The sequence below is a fragment of the Coregonus clupeaformis genome, chromosome 29, assembly GCF_020615455.1.
Source record: "Coregonus clupeaformis isolate EN_2021a chromosome 29, ASM2061545v1, whole genome shotgun sequence".
NCBI classification, from domain to species: domain Eukaryota; kingdom Metazoa; phylum Chordata; class Actinopteri; order Salmoniformes; family Salmonidae; genus Coregonus; species Coregonus clupeaformis.
The window spans coordinates 46,192,497-46,216,663 of record NC_059220.1 but is presented as its reverse complement, the minus strand read 5'-3'; the positions used below and the strand labels follow the sequence as shown (position 1 = coordinate 46,216,663).

The following is a 24,167-nucleotide window of genomic DNA, read 5'->3' as shown; positions in this document are numbered from 1 at the left end:
AGGAAGCAAAAGTCATTCTGCTACCTAAGAATAGTAAAGCCCCCTTTACTGGCTCAAATAGCCGACCAATCAGCCTGTTACCAAACCTTAGTAAACTTTTGAAAAAATGTGTTTTTGACCAGATACAATGCTATTTTACAGTAAACAAATTGACAACAGACTTTCAACACGCTTACAGGGAAGGACATTCAACAAGCACAGCACTTACACAAATGACTGATGATTTGCTGAGAGAAATTGATGATACAAATATTGTGGGGACTGTTTTGTTAGACTTCAGTGCAGCTTTTGAAATTATCGATCATAGTCTGCTGCTGGAAAAATGTATGTGTTATGGCTTTACACCCCCTGCTATATTGTGGATAAAGAGTTACCTGTCTAACAGAACACAGAGGGTGTTCTTTAATGGAAGCCTCTCCAACATAATCCAGGTAGAATCAGGAATTATTTGAGTAAAGCCTGTGTGCCTATGTATGCAGATGACTCAACACTATACATGTCAGCTACTATAGTGACTGAAATGACTGCAACACTTCACAAAGAGCTGCAGTTCATTTCAGAATCGGTGGCAAGGAATAAGTTAGTCCTAAATATTTCAAAAACTAAAAGCATTGTATTTAGGACAAATCATTCACTAAACCCTAAACCTCAACTAAATATTGTAATGAATAATGTGGAAATTGAGCAAGTTGAGGTGACTAAACTGCTTCGAGTAACAATGGATTGTGAACTGTCATTGTCAAAACACATTGGTACAACAGTAGCTAAAATGGTCTGTCCATAATAAAGTGCTGCTCTACCTTCTTAACAGCACTATCAACAAGGCAGGTCCTACAGGCCCAAGTTTTGTCACAGCTGGACTACTGTTCAGTCCTGTGGTCAGGTGCCACAAAGAGGGACTTGGCTCAGAACAGGGCAGCACGGCTGGCCCTTGGATGTACACAAAGAGCTAACATTAATAATATGCATGTCAATCTCTCCTGGCTCAAAGTGGAGGAGAGACTGACTTCATCACTACTTGTATTTGTGTGAGGTATTGACATGTTGAGCACCAAGCTGTCTGTTTGAACTACTGGCACACAGCTCGGACACCCACGCATACCCCATAAGAAATGCCACCAGAGCCACCAGAGGTCTCTTCACAGTCCCCAAGTACAGAACAGACTATGGGAGGCGCACAGTACTACATAGAGTCATGACTACATGGAACTCTATTCCACATCAAGTAACTGATGCAAGCAGTAAAATTATATTTAAAAAACAGATACAAATATACCTTATGGAACAGCGGGGACTGTGAAGAGACACACACACAGGCACAGACACATACATACACACACACACGATAACATACGCACTATACACACGTACACATGAAGTTTGTGTTGTAGATATGTGGTAGTAGAGATGGGGCACACACTTAATGTGATGTGAAATGTGTTGTGAATGTATTGTAATGTTTTTAAAAGATTATATAACTGCCTTAATTTTCCTGGACCCCAGGAAGAGTAGCTGCTGCGTTGGCAGGAACTAATGCGGATCCTAACAAATACAAATACAAATACATCGTCATCATCATGATCTTCTAAAGACTTTAATATAATTCCATCTTAGATGTTAGTATTAGATGTCATGAATATTTTCTCTTGTAGAAATACAAAAGTATATAATCATGATTTCATATTCCTTTATTATTCCTACATTTACCCCTAAAGGTATTTATTCCTACATTTACCCCTAAAGGTATTTATTCCTACATTTACCCCTAAAGGTATTTATTCCTACATTTACCCCTAAAGGTATTTATTCCTACATTTACCCCTAAAGGTATTTATTCCTACATTTACCCCTAAAGGTATTTATTCCTGCATTTAATTGTTCCTTTAAGTTCTTAGGAGTTGAAGAGCCCTTTGAGACAGACTCTGAAATCACGGTGTTAGTCCCAAGAAGAGAAAAGATACAGTCAGTAAATAAATAAAGATGATCAAAATTAGTAAAAGCCAACTGTATATTTATATAAACACATGAAAAACACATAACTGCTGTAACTCCCTAGACAACGAACCAGATCAGACCAGTGAGATGATGTCATAAATGAGTCCTCCCTCCCAGAACTATTACCTCTTGGCCTCCTTCTCCAGCATAATTTGATGAGCAAAGAAGAACATTGATGAACTTTTTTAATTATGGTGCCGCTTGGGAGTTTGACACCGCGGTGTCGGGCGGCTCAGGGATCCAATGAACACTGTCAAGCTATTCTGCCTTTTATTCTCACCTGAACAGCCTTCAAAATGGAGCCCTATGCCCTATATAGTGGACCACTTTTGACAAGGCTCTGGTCTAATGTAGTGCACTATATGAGAATAGGGTGCCATTTGGGACGTAGGCCTCTTTTTTTTTAATTCAGCCAATTTGTCGGTCCAAATGAAACAGGGAAAGGTGTGGAGTAATTAACACCAGGCAGCCTAATGAAATCAGGAGGGGCTAGCCGCTGGTACTGGGGAGGATCAATATGTAGCTCCCTCTCTCTCTCTCTCTCTCTCTCTCTCTCTCTCTCTCTCTCTCTCTCTCTCTCTCTCTCTCTCTCTCTCTCTCTCTCTCTCTCTCTCTCTCTCTCTCTCTCTCTCTCTCTCTCTATCTCTCTGTCTCTCTCTGTCTCTCTCTCTCTCTCTCTCTCTCTCTCCCGCTCTCTCTCTCTCTCTCTCTCTCTCTCTCCCTCCCTCTCTCTCTCTCTGAGTGCTACTGTGCGGCTGGCTGCTTTGAGAGAAGGGGATTGTTCAGAGGAAACACTCACCACTTAATAATAATAAGCTGATGAAAAGGCAAATTGTCCACTTGTAAATCAAAAATAGGTTTGAACATAGTGGTGACATTAGTGCTTTGTGTAATTGTAATAAAGTTGCAATATACAGAAATCGCTCCGCCATTTCCTGGTTCCTAAAACTCTAATAGTTCGCCTAATTTCAGTTGATGTTACAAAATAACAAGTTAATAAGCTAGTATAGTGTAGAGAATCATTGTACCATCTGAAGCGCTGTGAAATACATCTTCAATATATTTGCTTTCAAGTAGAATTTGCTTTTCAAGTAGAATTTGGTGGGGTCTCCCAAAAAAAGTTACATATTGCCACTTTAAGGGAATCTTGCAAACTCCTGAGTGGCACAGTGGTCTAAGGCACTGCATCGCAGTGCTAACTGTGCCACTAGAGATCCTGGTTCGAATCAAGGCTCTGTCGCAGCCGGCCACGACCGGGAGACTCATGGGGCGGCGCACAATTGGCCCAGCGTCGTCCAGGGTAGGGGAGGGAATGGCCGGCAGGGATGTAGCTCAGTTGATAGAGCATGGCGTTTGCAACGCCAGGGTTGTGGGTTCAATTCCCACGGGGGGCCAGTATAAAAAAAATATGTATTCATTAACTGTAAGTCGCTCTGGATAAGAGCGTCTGCTAAATGACTAAAATGTAAATGTAAATCTACAACCCCTTTACACACTCAGGACAAAGGTGGTATAGCTCACACTGGCAGAATTCACACCTCTTAACCCTTGTAGTGTAAAGAGATCTTCATTTATTCAGTGCGAATGACTAGCTATAGGTCATTAAGCTTTGAAGAAGAAAACCCAAATAAAGGAAGCGAATGGTAAAATGGTGAAGGGTTTTATTTTCATTTTAGGAGATGTATTGTTTTAAAATGAAAAACAGACTGATCTCCTACAATCTCAAGATTGCAAGAAATATAAGTTATAGTAATGAATGTACACTTGATCCATGTTTGAGAGAAATACCATGTCTGGTTCATATGCATTGAAATGCTAGCAGATGGGAGTAGGCCTGTACATACGAAACACTGACAGCGCAGACCGAGTTGTGAGAGAGCCGTCTCCTATCCCGCGTTAAGAAACACAGGCAACACCCAAACCTGTCTCTTCGGCAGCACAAGTCCACGGCCCCACGTTGACGCTGGAAATACTGAGCTGTCATGACAGCTCGGGCTTTACCGTCATTTCACAGAATTCACACATCGAACCGAAGTTTACTACAACTGCTCTCACCACTCGCTTCTCACCAAAGAGATCCTCCGGTCATGACTGAAGTAATATGAGTGAAAGAGTGGGGTTGCTTTGGCAGCTCAGCCAAGATTAACTCTCTCTGCTCTCTCTCTCTCTCTCTCTCTGTTTCTGTCTTCGCGTCTTTAAAGTTATTTACACTGTGAAATTAAACTGTGAAGTGAGCAGACTGACTGCAGAAGACTGTAGAGACCCGAGGGAGGGAGAGAGCAACCCAGATATCATTAGTGTTAAAATATTAGGAGAACAAGGGCCACGGAGTCAAGGTTTTAAGACTTGACTGAAGCTTTAATGTATCGCATCATACACAACATTTCATATCATTCTCCCAATCTACTCTATTTTCAGTAGAAAACGAATTATTCAGATATTTCACTCACTGCCTAGACAAGTACACAGATCTGAACTCACTGCCTAGACAGACAGTACACAGATCTGAACTCACTGCCTAGACAGACAGTACACAGATCTGAACTCACTGCCTAAACAGACAGTACACAGATCTGAACTCACTGCCTAAACAGACAGTACACAGATCTGAACTCACTGCCTAAACAGACAGTACACAGATCTGAACTCACTGCCTAAACAGACAGTACACATATCTGAACTCACTGCCTAGACAGACAGTACACAGATCTGAACTCACTGCCTAGACAGACAGTACACAGATCTGAACTCACTGCCTAGACAGACAGTACACAGATCTGAACTCACTGCCTAGACAGACAGTACACAGATCTGAACTCACTGCCTAGACAGACAGTACACAGATCTGAACTCACTGCCTAGACAGACAGTACACATATCTGAACTCACTGCCTAGACAGACAGTACACAGATCTGAACTCACTGCCTAAACAGACAGTACACAGATCTGAACTCACTGCCTAAACAGACAGTACACATATCTGAACTCACTGCCTAGACAGACAGTACACAGATCTGAACTCACTGCCTAGACAGACAGTACACAGATCTGAACTCACTGCCTAGACAGACAGTACACAGATCTGAACTCACTGCCTAGACAGACAGTACACATATCTGAACTCACTGCCTAGACAGACAGTACACAGATCTGAACTCACTGCCTAGACAGACAGTACACAGATCTGAACTCACTGCCTAGACAGACAGTACACAGATCTGAACTCACTGCCTAGACAGACAGTACACAGATCTGAACTCACTGCCTAGACAGACAGTACAAATGCACAAGGTCCTCTACTCTGACAATTAATCCACAGATAAAAGGGTAAACCAAGTTTGTTTCTAGTAATCTCTCCTCCTTCAGGCTTCTTCTTCTTTGGACTTAATATGGCGGTTGGCAACCAACTTTAAGGTGCATTACCACCACCAACTGGGCTGGAGTGTGTACCACAGTTCATCTTTCAATCACCCACGTGGGTATATGCTCCTAAAAACCAATGAGGAGATGGGAGAGGCGGGACTTGCAGCGCGTCAAGCATCACAAATAGAACCAAGTTCTATTTTAGCGCCTGGCTACGCAGATGCTCGTTGACGCGCACGAGCAGTTTGGATGAAATGATTGAATTACATGTATGTGTACATTTATTTTGCAATGCTCGCGCACGAGACGCAAGCGGTGTGGTCAACATGTATGTGATGTCAGTCATGATGTTCATATTAGATCTACAGACTGTAAGTGATGTCAGTCACAATGTTCATATTAGATCTACAGACTGTAAGTGATGTCAGTCATGATGTTCATATTAGATCTACATACTATAAGTGATGTCAGTCATGATGTTCATATTAGATCTACATACTGTAAGTGATGTCAGTCATGATGTTCATATTAGATCTACATACTGTAAGTGATGTCAATCATGATGTTCATATTAGATCTACAGACTAAGTGATGTCATTCATGATGTTTTATGTATTATTTCATGAAGCTGAATGGAGAGGCACAATTCATCCATGTACCTCTCAGAGTTGTACCCACATACTTATTGATATAAAGCAAAAGACAAGACGAGTCTCAAGGTTGTTATAAATTGGGATCTAGATATCTAGATACACGGCAGCACAATGACCTCTGGTGTTTTAATCAATTATTTATCCAATATTTTAATTATCCGAAAGCTGAGAGTGATCAAAGCTGGGGTTCGAGCCCCACTGCATCTGCTCGCTAAGACACTCTTCTACCGCTTTGATGTGGGGAGCCATCACATGCACTTATCTCAATCTCTTTGCCAGGCATGGCTGTGGGTGCTTGGAAACCACTGGTCTGTAGAGGAATATAGATGGAGAGGAGAGGGTCAGCGACCCAGCACTACAGAGCTGGATCACACATTATTCTCTCCTGTAAACTGTGATATACATATGCTAGAAAACTAAAGCTACATTAGGTCACCTTTTGAAGAACCTTCTCTGTTCAACTGTGTTACGTTATCACACATTTAATTGGTTGGTAAGGTCTGTAACATAAAGCTATTTGCGTCATGAAATGTTGAATAATACATAGTACCAAAGCTAACTGTTTGACAGCTACTTAGCGAAAATGTACGGTTAAAATGGAAATTAAACATCTCTTTAATGACGAGTACAGAATGTTAGCTCCTAAATTTGTCTTCATGTTTGATGCATTAAATCATTTAAAAAAATCAGTTTTCAGTCTCAATGGCAAGCTAATATTAAAGCTACAGTTGAAGTCAGAAGTTTACATACACTTAGGTTGGAGTCATTAAAACTCGTTTTTCAACCACTCCACAAATTTCTTGTTAACAAACTATAGTTTTGGCAAGTCGGTTGGGACATCTACTTTGTGCATGACACAAGTAATTTTTCCAACAATTGTTTACAGACAGATTATTTCATTTATAATTCACTGTATCCCAATTCCAGTGGGTCAGAAGTTTACTGTGCCTTTAAGCAGCTTGGAAAATTCCAGAAAATTATGTTATGGCTTTAGATTCTTCTGATAGGCTAATTGACATCGTTTGAGTCAATTGGAGGGGTACCTGTGGATGTATTTCAAGGCCTACCTTCAAACTCAGTTCCTCTTTGCTTGACGTCATGGGAAAATCTAAAGAAATCAGCCAAGACCTCAGAAAAAAAATTGTAGATCTCCACAAGTCTCGTTCATCCTTGGGAGCAATTTCCAAACGCCTGAAGGTACCACGTTCATCTGTACAAACAACAGTACGCAAGTATAAACACCATGGGACCACGCAGCCGCCATACCGCTCAGGGAGGAGACGCGCTCTGTCTCCTAGAGATGAACTTACTTTGGTGCGAAAAGTGCAAATCAATCCCAGAACAACAGCAAAGGACCTTGTGAAGATGCTGGAGCAAACAGGTACAAAAGTATCTATATCCACAGTAAAACGAGTCCTAAATCACCTTAACCTGAAAGGCCACTCAGCAAGGAAGAAGCCATTGCTCCAAAACCGCCATAAAAAAGCCAGACTACGGTTTGCAACTGCACATGGGGACAAAGATCGTACTTTTTAGAGAAATATCCTCTGGTCTGATGAAACAAAAATATAACTGTTTGGCCATAATGACCATCGTTATGTTTGGAGGAAAAAGGGGGGTGCCTTGCAAGCCGAAGAACACCATCCCAACCGTGAAGCACGGGTTGGCAGCATCATGCTGTGGGGATGCTTTGCTGCAGGAGGGCCTGGTGCACTTCACAAAATAGATGACATCATGAGGAAGGACAATTATGTGGATATATTGAAGCAACATCTCAAGACATCAGTCAGGAAGTTAAAGCTTGGTCGCAAATGGGTCTTCCTAATGGACAATGACCCCAAGCATACTTCCAAAGTTGTGGCAAAATGGCTTAAGGACCACAAAGTCAAGGTATTGGAGTGGCAATCACAAAGCCCTGACCTCAATCCTATAGAACATTTGTGGGCAGAACTGAAAAAAGCGTGTGCGAGCAAGGAGACCTACAAACCTGACTCAGTTACACCAGTTCTGTCAGGAGGAATAGGCCAAAATTCTCCCAACTTATTATGGGAAACTTGTGGAAGGCTACCCGATACGTTTGACCCAAGTTAAACAATTTAAAGGCAATGCTACCAAATACTAATTGAGTGTATGTAAACTTCTGACCCACTGTGAATGTGATGAAAGAAATAAAAGCTGAAATAAATCATTCTCTCTACTATTATTCTGACATTTCACACTCTTAAACTAAAGTGGTGATCCTACCTGACCTAAAACAGGGAATTTCTACTAGGATTAAATTGTGAAAAACTGAGTTTAAATGTATTTGGCTAAGGTGTATGTAAACTTCAGACTTCAACTGTAGGTAAGTGGACCAACTACAGCCCACTAATTATCTGAGGTGATCCAGCTGTACTGATCTAGCTGCTAGACACAATGAGCTAATCAGACCAGGCAGTTCAGATCAATCAAAACGTTGTTCTACAACCAACACATCTCTTCTGACAAAATACTACCACAGTTCCTTTCATGGTTTGACCAGGTACTTGCTCATTTAATTTGGGTTGATTACTCTTTTCTTACTCTGCCTGAAGAAGGATTGTCGCTTGGCTTTATGGGTCCCGGTCAAACGTAGTGCACTATATTTAAGGAATAGGGTGTCATTTGAGATGCCGGCAGTGCTCCGATGGCGTATTGATATTTTCCATTACTGGGCTGCACACACATATGGATCCTCTGGCTACCGAGACAGCGGGCTCAGTCGCATTCATGAATGTTAACAGGGTTGCTCTATTTTTCACTGCTATGAGACAAGAACACACTTTAAACTTGACCAAAGCATTCTCTTCGTTCTCCTGCTAATTGGTTTGCACAGGGCTATTGGAAATGCACAGCTTGGCATTACGTTTTCACCCGTATCATTTAAACCGTGATAGACGGCGCTTGCCTGTTAGCTTGTGAATGTTGCTACATCGCACCATATACTTGTGACCTAACAAGGCACATTTTGTTTTCTATGTCAGGGACATTGTGTTTGTACTGAAGCATGCACTGGGTTCTGTTGCTGTTGTATCACATTCACGACACATAAAACCCAGAGCTGACTTTACACGCTCACAGCTCCACTGTCATTCAGTGAAAAAGCGTGATCTCTTGATTTGTTTACAGATACTGTACTTCCTGTATAAATATACTCACTTCCCAGTTCCTGTTCATCATTCACCTTAGTGGGTGGGGGGGGTTCTTTATGAGATGATACTGTACTTCTTGTTAATCATTTCACCTCAGTCAGTAACCCTCTCAGCTTGTCCTTCCTCATCAACGTTTCTCTTCGCCCTCAGATCTCGCTTTCTTCTTTGCAAATCAAGTCATGTAGTCAGATTATTATACACAGCACAAAGAAAACAAATTTGGTGGTAGAAAATTAAATACTGTTGTCTCACTCTGAGCTATTATCTGGTCCCCTTGGGAGAGGAGGCTCTATTCTGCAGCCTTGCGGGCCTCTTTTGTTCCCAATTTAGAAGCTTGTCACTGTTTATTGTTAATTGTTTACGCTTCGTTTGATATTCAGTGCTCTTTCACCGCTGACATGCCAACACATCTTTATCAGTGTCAGTTATTATTGGCTTGTGTTGTCGTGGTGATATCAGGTTCTGCATTGAACATGCACTAACATTTCTTACGAGGGTTTGTTTTCCGACTGAGCAGCATAACAATTTAACTTACAACCTTCATTCTCTCCCTAAGAAATCAATATACATCTGAAGTCTCAATTCTATCTGAAACAGAAAGCCATCTTTGAGTTTACAGATGAACTTTGACCATGCTTATATCACAAACGTTTATCGGAGCGTTTTCCAACAACATCCAGACAAAATAACAAAAAATAACATTTGACATCAATCGTCTCCCTGGGGATGGCATTCCATATTAACCATTTTTAAAGCTTGACTCTTAATTACAGCTAAAGTCAATACTGTGGTTGAATGCAGCAGGCGTGCAATCATGGACAGCATACAATAACTTTATTTCCCCATGTGTTATTACAGGAGGCCTGTCATCTCAGCAAGATAACCTCAGCCAACGTAAGTCTAACAGTACTGCATGTCATTTCCTAACCATTTCCCAATGCATTGTCTCAACCATTTATTTTATTCATCCTTAAGCCATTTATATTCATGCAATCAAGGCAAGGCAAACACTCAGGGCGTGGAACCATTCCATGTGTAAATGTTGGAGTTCCATGCTATGTTCTATGGCCATTAACATTATATGATTTGGGCCCGTCGCTACCTGTCAGTTTAACTTTGAAACGATGATGAAGATTGTAGTAAAGGCACTGTTTTCAGCCTGATATTAACAATATGTTAAATGAAGGCACTGTTTTCAGCCAGATATTAACAATATGTTAAATGAAGGCACTGTTTTCAGCCAGATATTAACAATATGTTTAATGAAGGCACTGTGTTTCAGCCAGATATTAACAATATGTTAAATGAAGGCACTGTGTTTCAGCCAGATATTAACAATATGTTTAATGAAGGCACTGTTTTCAGCCTGATATTAACAATATGTTAAATGAAGGCACTGTGTTTCAGCCAGATATTAACAATATGTTAAATGAAGGCACTGTTTTCAGCCAGATATTAACAATATGTTAAATGAAGGCACTGTTTTCAGCCTGATATTAACAATGTGTTTAATGAAGGCACTGTTTTCAGCCTGATATTAACAATATGTTTAATGAAGGCACTGTTTTCAGCCTGATATTAACAATATGTTTAATGAAGGCACTGTTTTCAGCCAGATATTAACAATGTGTTAAGTGAAGGCACTGTGTTTCAGCCAGATATTAACAATATGTTAAATGAAGGCACTGTTTTCAGCCTGATATTAACAATATGTTAAATGAAGGCACTGTTTTCAGCCAGATATTAATAATATGTTTTAATGAAGGGACAGAGTTGTTGTTTTGCTTTTTCATTAGTCAGGTCAATGAAATACAAGTAGCTTCAACCAAAAGCCATTCCTTTTAAGCAGATGTCACATTGTGAGTTTTTTTGTAAGGTGTTAGATCGTCTTGTCTTGCATCGTGGGTAATTCTTTAATTGTCATGAAAGGATGTTCTTCTTCACAGTAATGTTGTTTTCTTCAAGAGCTGCTTTGTACCACGTCAAAGCCCTGAAGGTGCGGAATACGTCCAATTCAGTTCTTGAAATTGAAGAAATGTGTTCCGTTCTCTGTTCGGATTGCTTATGTTATAATTTTCTAATTTCAAGTTTTCTGTAAGGCTCAGCGATGCGGAAACAACGTTCCTTTCAAATGCTCTCAGTTGCTCTACGTTTGATAGCACTGCTCCACCTGACTTGGCCCTATGGCAACAAAAGACACAGCACCCTTTTTTTCTCCCTTACAGAGGCCAGACCACATGACAGCAAATGGAATTATATTGCGACACATGACCTTCATGTCTTCTGTTACCTTTCATCTATTTTTCACTTTCGTCTTCTTACAATAAATCAATTTTTCTCACATATTGTATATTGCAGCACTTAACCCAGGCCTAGAAGTTCAGTTCACTGAATTCTATTATGTATGTAAAGCCTTGGGATTGTCCAAATGTAACCGACAGGGATGAAATCCGGCCTCCTGCAAGACACACCACAATACCGTGTTAACCCTTTAAACTAAAGCCTTTAGCTTGGGGAGCTAATCGAAGTCTCCAGGTCTCAGGCAAGGTTACTCATCTCCTTCACTGACCCTCCTCCATTACATAGTTATCATGGCCAGAGCGCTAATGATGAAGTAATTACTGTCCTGACAAGGAAAATGCATATTCATATGAGTCATGTGAAGTGACGCATTACACAATATTTAACAAGGACAACGATTTCTTCAGGCTTCATCTCACCTGTACATAGCAGGGTTGTAGAGTGCAAAATATACTTGTTCTACAACTGAGCAGGCTTGCAATATGATCTGGACTGTGGAGAGATGGTTGTTGTTGAGTGGTGTTCTGTTTTTATTTTGACATGTTTCAGATCCCCCTTGCTGTGGAACTGCTGTAGTTCAAGACATAGTTCGCTGATATAAGTGATCTATGAGAAAGGACATACTACTAAAATCCACTATTTATATATATTCAGTTCCAGTCAAAAGTTAAGAACACCTACTCATTCAAGGGTTTTTCTTTATTTTTTACTATTTTCTACATTGTAGAATAATAGTGAAGACATCAAAACTATGAAATAACACATATGGAATCATGTAGTAACCAAAAAAAAGTGTTAAATAAATCAAAATATATTTCATATTTGAGATTCTTCAAAGTAGCCACCCTTTGCCTTCATGAGGTAGTCACCTGGAATGCATTTCAATTAACAGGTGTGCCTTGTTAAAAGTTAATTTGTGGAATTTCTTTCCTTCTTAATGAGTTTGAGCCAATCAGTTGTGTTGTGACAAGGTAGGGGTGGCATACAGAAGATAGCCCTATTTGGTAAAAGACCAAGTCCATATTATGGCAAGAACAGCTCAAATAAGCAAAGAGAAACGAAAGTCCATCATTACTTTAAGACATGAAGGTCAGTCAATACGGAAAATATCAAGCACTTTGAACGTTTCTTCAAGTGCAGTCGCAAAAACCATCAAACGCGATGATGAAACTGGCTCTCATGAGGACCGCAACAGGAATGGAAGACCCAGAGTTACCACTGCTGCAGAGAATAAGTTCATTAGAGTTGACTGCACCTCGGATTACAGCCCAAATAAATGCTTCACAGAGTTCAAGTAACAGACACATCTCAACATCAACTGTTCAGAGGAGACTGCGTGAATCAGGTCTTCATGGTCGAATTGCTGCAAAGAAGCCACTACTAAAGGACACCAATAAGAAGAAGAGACCTGCTTGGGCCAAGAAACATGAGCAATGGACATTAGACCGGTAGAAATCTGTCCTTTGGTCTGATGATTCCAAATTTGAGAGTTTTGGTTCCAACCGCCGTGTCTTTGTGAGACGCAGAATAGGTGAACGGATGATCTCCACATGTGTGGTTCCCACCGTGAAGCATGAAGGAGGAGGTGTGATGGTGTGGGGGTGCTTTGCTGGTGACACTGTCAGTGATTTATTTAGAATTTAAGGCACACTTAACCAGCATGGCTGCCACAGCATTCTGAATTGATATGCCATCCCATCTGGTTTGCGCTTAGTGAGACTATCATTTGTTTTTCAACAGGACAATGACCCAAAACACACCTTCAGGCTGTGTAAGGTCATTTTGACCAAGAAGGAGAGTTATGGAGTGCTGCATCAGATGACCTGGCCACCACAATCACCCGACCTCAACCCAATTGATATGGTTTGGGATATGTTGGACCACAAAGTGAAGGAAAAGCAGCCAACAAGTGATTAGTATATGTGGGAACTCCTTCAAGACTGTTGAAAAAGCATTCCTCATGAAGTTGGTTGAGAGAATGCCAAGAGTGTGCAACGCTGTCATCAAGGCAAAGGTTGGCCACTTTGAAGAATCTCAAAAATAAAATATATGTTGATTTGTTTAAGTAGCCATTATTGACTATTTGACACCTAGGGTGACTATACAGAACTTTAACTCATTGTATAAGAGATTCTCCAAAATTTAAATATTCCAGTCAGCTATGAATAGCAGGCCTGGTTTCCCAGATTTTTCATAGTGTTCTATTGTTTCCAGTACGTGCCTTATATTATCTCCAATGTATCGTCCATGTAAAAAACCTGTCTGATTAGGATGAATAATAGCCGACAATACCTTTTTAATTCTTTGCGCTATACATTTTGCTAGATTTTTTTTTTTTTTATGGACTGGATCTATATGTTTACCACTTGGATCCTGTTTCAGTAATAATAAATTCAGACCTTTTTGTTGAGTGTCTGTTAATCTACCATTTTTATGGGATTATATTATAGGTTATAACGTGCTAATAACGGTCCTCTTAGTATATCAAAAGAGGTTTGGTCTGGTACGCCACCCAGCCCTGGAGTTTTCCCGAACTTAAAGGATTTAATTGCATCAAGAAGTTCCTCCTCTGTAATTTGGCCTTCACATGAGTCTTTCTGAGCATGGTGAAGTTAATAATTAGACTTTGGATGGTGTATATACAAACAGTTACTACAATGATACAGGCGTCCTTCCTAACTCAGTTGCCTGAGAGGAAAGAAACCACTCAGGGATTTTACTATAAGGCCAATGGTGACTTTAAAACAGTTACAGAGTTTAATGGCTGTGATAGGAGAAAATTGAAGATGGATCAACAACATTGTAGTTACTCCACAATACTAACCTAAATGAAAGAGTGAAAAGAACAGAGTAAAACACTTTTTTTAGGATAGGCAAAATCCTAGAGGAAAACATGGTTCAGTTTGCTTTCCAACAGACACTGGGAGACAGATTCACCTTTCAGCAGGACAATAACTTAAAATTCAATGCCAAATATACACTGGAGTTGCTTACAAAGACGACTTAGAATGTTCCTGAGTGGCCTAGTTACAGTTTTGACTTAAGTCGGCATGTAAATCTATGGCAAGACTTGGAAATGGCTGTCTAGCAATGATCAAGCAGCTTGACAGAGATTGAAGAATTTTATAAATAATAATGTGCAAATATTGTACAATCCAGTTGTGCAAAGCTCATAGAGACTTACCCAGAAAGACTCAAAGCTGTAATCGCTACCAAAGGTGATTCTAACATGTATTGACCCAGGGGTGTGAATACTTATGTAAATTAGATATTTTATTTATTTCATTTTTTATAAATTTGCAATCAATTCTAAAAACTTGTATTCACTTTGAAATTGTGGTGTATTGTGGGTAGATGGGTGAGAAGAAAAAAAAAATTCAATCCATTTTGAATTCAGACTATAACACAACAAAATGTGGAATAAGTCAAGGGGTATGAATACTTTCTGAAGGCACTATATATATATATATATATATATATATATATATATATATATATATATATATATATATATATATATATATATATATATATATATATATATACAGTGGGGGAAAAAAGTATTTAGTCAGCCACCAATTGTGCAAGTTCTCCCACTTAAAAAGATGAGAGAGGCCTGTAATTTTCATCATAGGTACACGTCAACTATGACAGACAAATTGAGAAAAAAAAATCCAGAAAATCACATTGTAGGATTTTTTATGAATTTATTTGCAATTTATGGTGGAAAATAAGTATTTGGTCACCTACAAACAAGCAAGATTTATGGCTCTCACAGACCTGTAACTTCTTCTTTAAGAGGCTCCTCTGTCCTCCACTCGTTACCTGTATTAATGGCACCTGTTTGAACTTGTTATCAGTATAAAAGACACCTGTCCACAACCTCAAACAGTCACACTCCAAACTCCACTATGGCCAAGACCAAAGAGCTGTCAAAGGACACCAGAAACAAAATTGTAGACCTGCACCAGGCTGGGAAGACTGAATCTGCAATAGTTAAGCAGCTTGGTTTGAAGAAATCAACTGTGGGAGCAATTATTAGGAAATGGAAGACATACAAGACCACTGATAATCTCCCTCGATCTGGGGCTCCACGCAAGATCTCACCCCGTGGGGTCAAAATGATCACAAGAACGGCGAGCAAAAATCCCAGAACCACACGGGGGGACCTAGTGAATGACCTGCAGAGAGCTGGGACCAAAGTAACAAAGCCTACCATCAGTAACACACTACGCCACCAGGGACTCAAATCCTGCAGTGCCAGACGTGTCCCCCCTGCTTAAGCCAGTACATGTCCAGGCCCGTCTGAAGTTTGCTAGAGTGCATTTGGATGATCCAGAAGATGATTGGGAGAATGTCATATGGTCAGATGAAACCAAAATAGAACTTTTGGTAAAAACTCAACTCGTCGTGTTTGGAGGACAAAGAATACTGAGTTGCATCCAAAGAACACCATACCTACTGTGAAGCATGGGGGTGGAAACATCATGCTTTGTGGCTGTTTTTCTGCAAAGGGACCAGGACGACTGATCCGTGTAAAGGAAAGAATGAATGGGGCCATGTATCGTGAGATTTTGAGTGAAAACCTCCTTCCATCAGCAAGGGCATTGAAGATGAAACGTGGCTGGGTCTTTCAGCATGACAATGATCCCAAACACACCGCCCGGGCAACGAAGGAGTGGCTTCGTAAGAAGCATTTCAAGGTCCTGGAGTGGCCTAGCCAGTCTCCAGATCTCAACCCCATAGAAAATCTTTGGAGTGAGTTGAAAGTCCGTGTTGCCCAGCGACAGCCCCAAAACATCACTGCTCTAGAGGAGATCTGCATGGAGGAATGGGCCAGAATACCAGCAACAGTGTGTGAAAACCTTGTGAAGACTTACAGAAAACGTTTGACCTGTGTCATTGCCAACAAAGGATATTTAACAATGTATTGAGAAACTTTTGTTATTGACCAAATACTTATTTTCCACCATAGTTTGCAAATAAATTCATTAAAAATCCTACAATGTGATTTTCAAGATTTTTTTTTCTGATTTTGTCTGTCATAGTTGACGTGTACCTATGATGAAAATTACAGGCCTCTCTCATCTTTTTAAGTGGGAGAACTTGCACAATTGGTGGCTGACTAAATACTTTTTTCCCCCACTGTATATATAGCCATTGTTTTCAAATCACAATTTTCTCCAAACAGATTTGTCCAGGTCTAGGTGTTGTATCCAGGATGATTTTTTATCTTAGACAGCAAAGCAAATCTGCTCTCATCCACTCCTAAGTGAGCCCTGTTTATCATTCAAAGGGATGGGGGGGGATTGGAAGGCAGACTGCTGTTATCATGCAACATGGTTTCCCTCTCTCTCGCTCTTTTCTGTATGTATAATGTTGGTTTGTAGAAGTGTATGGGCGTTAGAAGGTAGCTAGGTAACTCATTGAGTTGTTTCTTCCCCCTGGATGAGGTGGTGTATAGTATATCTTACTCTGCAGTACCTCCTCTCCATGAAAACACAAGGGATGCCTAATCCCTCACCCCGCCGTGAAGCCAGGTCCATCTGCACATTGTCCGGTTCGCTACCAGAGAGTGGCTTTGGTTTGGATAGGGCTGCCTTGTTACAGAACTTGGCTTGTTTCTCCCTTTTGTTTTATCTCTCTCGATGCACATAGTTTTCAAGGCACTGTTTTATCTGGCAGACTCTGTTTGGTCTTGATATCTCTTACACCAGCTTGTGTTTTGATTTATGGATTTCTGGCATGTTCTTTAGAATAAGTAGTAATGCTTTAACAGTATGTTTATGTTCTTCTTGTGTGAATCTTTTCTCTCAACACAATAATTACAACAAAAAAAGACGAACCATGAAAAAGCACACAAGGCCTGTTGTTAAAAGAAATATACACTTATATTGAGCCTCTATCAAACAGCTTCTGTGCAGATTTAAAACCTCGATTGATTTATCTTTGCACAAGTCCTGAATTCGGTTTGTATAAACATCTGACAGAGATAAGAAAGCTCCACGCTATGATTATGTCCTAATTATAATGGACAGCTGTTTGTTTTAATCAAATCCTGGCTGTCATTGTTGGAGTAGAAAGACTCAAATAAATTACGAACATGTGGAGAGGAAGTGGGCGACTGCATCCCAAATTGCAACCTATTCCCTATAGTGCACTACTTCCGACCAGAACCCTATGGGCCCTTGTCAAAGGTAGTGCACTACATAGGAGATAAGTTGTGATTTAGGATGCCAGACGGCTTCTCATGGAGCTGCCAAAGCTTTGTAACTATGATCCTGTACCCTCCCTTCATAAAAACATTGACATTGTTGTGGTGGAGCAGTCAAGATATATTACTGTGGTGGAGCAGTCAAGATATATTACTGTGGTGGAGCAGTCAAGATATATTACTGTGGTGGAGCAGTCAAGATATATTACTGTGGTGGAGCAGTCAAGATATATTACTGTGGTGGAGCAGTCAATATATATTACTGTGGTGGAGCAGTCAAGATATATTACTGTGGTGGAGCAGTCAAGATATATTACTGTGGTGGAGCAGTCAAGATATATTACTGTGGTGGAGCAGTCAAGATATATTACTGTGGTGGAGCAGTCAAGATATATTACTGTGGTGGAGCAGTCAAGATATATTACTGTGGTGGAGCAGTCAAGATATATTACTGTGGTGGAGCAGTCAAGATATATTACTGTGGTGGAGCAGTCAAGATATATTACTGTGGTGGAGCAGTCAAGATATATTACTGTGGTGGAGCAGTCAAGATATATTACTGTGGTGGAGCAGCCAAGATATATTACTGTGGTGGAGCAGTCAACAGATATTACTGTGGTGGAGCAGTCAACATATATTACTGTGGTGGAGCAGTCAACATATATTACTGTGGTGGAGCAGTCAAGATATATTACTGTGGTGGAGCAGTCAAGATATATTACTGTGGTGGAGCAGTCAACATATATTACTGTGGTGGAGCAGTCAAGATATATTACTGTGGTGGAGCAGTCAAGATATATTACTGTGGTGGAGCAGTCAAGATATATTACTGTGGTGGAGCAGTCAAGATATATTACTGTGGTGGAGCAGTCAAGATATATTACTGTGGTGGAGCAGTCAAGATATATTACTGTGGTGGAGCAGTCAAGATATATTACTGTGGTGGAGCAGTCAAGATATATTACTGTGGTGGAGCAGTCAAGATATATTACTGTGGTGGAGCAGTCAACATATATTACTGTGGTGGAGCAGTCAACAGATATTACTGTGGTGGAGTAGTCAACATATATTACTGTGGTGGAGCAGTCAACAGATATTACTGTGGTGGAGTAGTCAACAGATATTACTGTGGTGGAGCAGTCATCATATATTACTGTGGTGGAGCAGTCAACATATATTACTGTGGTGGAGCAGTCAAGATATATTACTGTGGTGGAGCAGTCAAGATATATTACTGTGGTGGAGAAGTCAACATATATTACTGTGGTGGAGCAGTCAAGATATATTACTGTGGTGGAGCAGTCAAGATATATTACTGTGGTGGAGCAGTCAAGATATATTACTGTGGTGGAGCAGTCAAGATATATTACTGTGGTGGAGCAGTCAAGATATATTACTGTGGTGGAGCAGTCAAGATATATTACTGTGGTGGAGCAGTCAAGATATATTACTGTGGTGGAGCAGTCAATATATATTACTGTGGTGGAGCAGTCAACATATATTACTGTGGTGGAGCAGTCAACAGATATTACTGTGGTGGAGTAGTCAACATATATTACTGTGATGGAGTAGTCAACAGATATTACTGTGGTGGAGTAGTCAACAGATATTACTGTGGTGGAGTAGTCAACATATATTAATGTGATGGAGCAGTCAACAGATATTACTGTGGTGGAGCAGTCAACAGATATTACTGTGGTGGAGCAGTCAACAGATATTACTGTGGTGGAGTAGTCAACATATATTACTGTGATGGAGTAGTCAACAGATATTACTGTGGTGGAGTAGTCAACAGATATTACTGTGGTGGAGTAGTCAACATATATTATTGTGATGGAGTAGTCAACAGATATTACTGTGATGGAGTAGTTATCAGATATTACTGTGGTGGAGTAGTCAACAGATATTACTGTGGTGGAGCAGTCAACATATATTACTGTGGTGGAGTAGTCAACAGATATTACTGTGGTGGAGTAGCCAACAGCTTGACATTGCTGTGGTGGAGTAGCCAACAGATATTACTGTGGTGGAGTAGCCAACAGCTTGACATTGCTGTGGTGGAGTAGTCAACAGATATTACTGTGATGGAGTAGTCAACATATATTACTGTATATTACTGTGATGGAGCAGTCAACATAAATTACTGTGGTGGAGTAGCCAACAGCTTGACATTGCTGTGATGGAGCAGTCAACAGTTATTACTGTGGTGGAGTAGTCAACAGATATTACTGTGGTGGATTAGTCAACATATATTACTGTGGTGGAGTAGTCAACAGATATTACTGTGGCGTAGTAGTCAACAGATATTACTGTGGTGGAGTAGTCAACATATATTAATGTGATGGAGTAGTCAACAGATACTACTGTGATGGAGTAGTCAACATATATTACTGTGGTGGAGGTGTCAACAGATATTACTGTGATGGAGTAGTCAACATATATTACTGTGGTGAAGTAGTCAACATATATTACTGTGATGGAGCAGTCAACATATATTACTGTGATGGAGTAGTCAACATATATTACTGTTGTGGAGTAGCCAACATATATTACTGTGGTGGAGTAGTCAACAGCTTGACATTGCTGTGGTGGAGTAGTCAACATATATTACTGTGATGGAGCAGTCAACAGATATTACTGTGATGGAGTAGCCAACAGATATTAATGTGGTGGAGCAGTCAACAGATATTACTGTGGTGGAGTAGTCAACATATATTACTGTGGTGGAGTAGTCAACAGCTTGACATTACTGTGATGGAGCAGTCAACAGATATTACTGTCGTGGAGCAGTCAACATATATTACTGTGGTGGAGTAGTCAACATATATTACTGTGGTGGAGTAGCCAACAGCTTGACATTACTGTGATGGAGCAGTCAACAGATATTACTGTCGTGGAGCAGTCAACATATATTACTGTGGTGGAGTAGTCAACATATATTACTGTGATGGAGCAGTCAACAGAAATTGCTGTGATGGAGCAGTCAACATATATTACTCTAGTGGAGCAGTCAACATATATTACTGTGGTGGAGTAGTCAACATATATTACTGTGATGGAGCAGTCAACAGATATTACTGTGCTGGAGTAGCCAACAGATATTAATGTGGTGGAGCAGTCAACATATATTACTCTAGTGGAGCAGTCAACATATATTACTGTGGTGGAGTAGTCAACATATGTTACTGTTATGGAGCAGTCAACAGATATTACTGTGGTGGAGTAGTCAACATATATTACTGTGGTGGAGTAGTCAGAAGATATACTGTTGTGGAGTAGTCAACATATATTACTGTGGCGGAGTAGTCAACAGATATTACTGTGGTGGAGCAGTCAACATATATTACTGTGGTGGAGTAATCAACATATATTACTGTGGTGGAGTAGTCAACATATATTACTGTGGTGGAGCAGTCAACATATATTACTGTGGTGGAGCAGTCAACATATATTACTGTGGTGGAGCAGTCAAGATATATTACTGTGGTGGAGCAGTCAAGATATATTACTGTGGTGGAGCAGTCAAGATATATTACTGTGGTGGAGCAGTCAAGATATATTACTGTGGTGGAGCAGTCAAGATATATTACTGTGGTGGAGCAGTCAAGATATATTACTGTGGTGGAGCAGTCAAGATATATTACTGTGGTGGAGCAGTCAAGATATATTACTGTGGTGGAGCAGTCAACAGATATTACTGTGGTGGAGCAGTCAACATATATTACTGTGGTGGAGCAGTCAACAGATATTACTGTGGTGGAGTAGTCAACATATATTACTGTGGTGGAGCAGTCAACAGATATTACTGTGGTGGAGTAGTCAACAGATATTACTGTGGTGGAGCAGTCATCATATATTACTGTGGTGGAGCAGTCAACATATATTACTGTGGTGGAGCAGTCAAGATATATTACTGTGGTGGAGCAGTCAAGATATATTACTGTGGTGGAGAAGTCAACATATATTACTGTGGTGGAGCAGTCAAGATATATTACTGTGGTGGAGCAGTCAAGATATATTACTGTGGTGGAGCAGTCAAGATATATTACTGTGGTGGAGCAGTCAAGATATATTACTGTGGTGGAGCAGTCAAGATATATTACTGTGGTGGAGCAGTCAAGATATATTACTGTGGTGGAGCAGTCAACATATATTACTGTGGTGGAGCAGTCAACAGATATTACTGTGGTGGAGTAGTCAACATATATTACTGTGGTGGAGTAGTCAACATATATTACTGTGGTGGAGTAGTCAACAGATATTACTGTGGTGGAGCAGTCATCATATATTACTGTGGTGGAGCAGTCAACATATATTACTGTGGTGGAGCAGTCAAGATATATTACTGTGGTGGAGCAGTCAAGATATATTACTGTGGTGGAGAAGTCAACATATATTACTGTGGTGGAGCAGTCAAGATATATTACTGTGGTGGAGCAGTCAAGATATATTACTGTGGTGGAGCAGTCAACATATATTACTGTGGTGGAGCAGTCAAGATATATTACTGTGGTGGAGCAGTCAACATATATTACTGTGGTGGAGCAGTCAACAGATATTACTGTGGTGGAGTAGTCAACATATATTACTGTGATGGAGTAGTCAACAGATATTACTGTGGTGGAGTAGTCAACAGATATTACTGTGGTGGAGTAGTCAACATATATTAATGTGATGGAGCAGTCAACAGATATTACTGTGGTGGAGCAGTCAACAGATATTACTGTGGTGGAGCAGTCAACAGATATTACTGTGGTGGAGTAGTCAACATATATTACTGTGGTGGAGTAGTCAACAGATATTACTGTGGTGGAGTAGTCAACAGATATTACTGTGGTGGAGTAGTCAACATATATTAATGTGATGGAGTAGTCAACAGATATTACTGTGATGGAGTAGTTAACAGATATTACTGTGGTGGAGTAGTCAACAGATATTACTGTGGTGGAGCAGTCAACATATATTACTGTGGTGGAGTAGTCAACAGATATTACTGTGGTGGAGTAGCCAACAGCTTGACATTGCTGTGGTGGAGTAGCCAACAGATATTACTGTGGTGGAGTAGCCAACAGCTTGACATTGCTGTGGTGGAGTAGTCAACAGATATTACTGTGATGGAGTAGTCAACATATATTACTGTATATTACTGTGATGGAGCAGTCAACATAAATTACTGTGGTGGAGTAGCCAACAGCTTGACATTGCTGTGATGGAGCAGTCAACAGTTATTACTGTGGTGGAGTAGTCAACAGATATTACTGTGGTGGATTAGTCAACATATATTACTGTGGTGGAGTAGTCAACAGATATTACTGTGGCGTAGTAGTCAACAGATATTACTGTGGTGGAGTAGTCAACATATTTTAATGTGATGGAGTAGTCAACAGATACTACTGTGATGGAGTAGTGAACATATATTACTTTGGTGGAGGTGTCAACAGATATTACTGTGATGGAGTAGTCAACATATATTACTGTGGTGAAGTAGTCAACATATATTACTGTGATGGAGCAGTCAACAGATATTACTGTGATGGAGTAGTCAACATATATTACTGTTGTGGAGTAGCCAACATATATTACTGTGGTAGAGTAGTCAACAGCTTGACATTGCTGTGGTGGAGTAGTCAACATATATTACTGTGATGGAGCAGTCAACAGATATTACTGTGCTGGAGTAGCCAACAGATATTAATGTGGTGGAGCAGTCAACAGATATTACTGTGGTGGAGTAGTCAACATATATTACTGTGGTGGAGTAGTCAACAGCTTGACATTACTGTGATGGAGCAGTCAACAGATATTACTGTCGTGGAGCAGTCAACATATATTACTGTGGTGGAGTAGTCAACATATATTACTGTGGTGGAGAAGCCAACAGCTTGACATTACTGTGATGGAGCAGTCAACAGATATTACTGTCGTGGAGCAGTCAACATATATTACTGTGGTGGAGTAGTCAACATATATTACTGTGATGGAGCAGTCAACAGAAATTGCTGTGATGGAGCAGTCAACATATATTACTCTAGTGGAGCAGTCAACATATATTACTGTGGTGGAGTAGTCAACATATATTACTGTGATGGAGCAGTCAACAGATATTACTGTGCTGGAGTAGCCAACAGATATTAATGTGGTGGAGCAGTCAACATATATTACTCTAGTGGAGCAGTCAACATATATTACTGTGGTGGAGTAGTCAACATATGTTACTGTTATGGAGCAGTCAACAGATATTACTGTGGTGGAGTAGTCAACATATATTACTGTGGTGGAGTAGTCAGAAGATATTACTGTTGTGGAGTAGTCAACATATATTACTGTGGCGGAGTAGTCAACAGATATTACTGTGGTGGAGCAGTCAACATATATTACTGTGGTGGAGTAATCAACATATATTACTGTGGTGGAGTAGTCAACATATATTACTGTGGCGGAGTAGTCAACAGATATTACTGTGGTGGAGC

General features: G+C 40.3%; 1 protein-coding gene across 1 annotated transcript in view; it reads left to right on the top strand.

Moving 5' to 3' along the window:
• LOC121587322 (protocadherin-11 X-linked-like) overlaps positions 1–24,167 on the top strand; it is a 325,044-nt gene that overhangs the window by 160,424 nt on the left and 140,453 nt on the right. Inside the window, exon 5 of the mRNA XM_041904232.2 lies at positions 10,041–10,076. Within this exon, the coding sequence (XP_041760166.2) occupies positions 10,041–10,076 (36 nt within the window). The remainder of the gene's footprint in view (positions 1–10,040; positions 10,077–24,167) is intronic.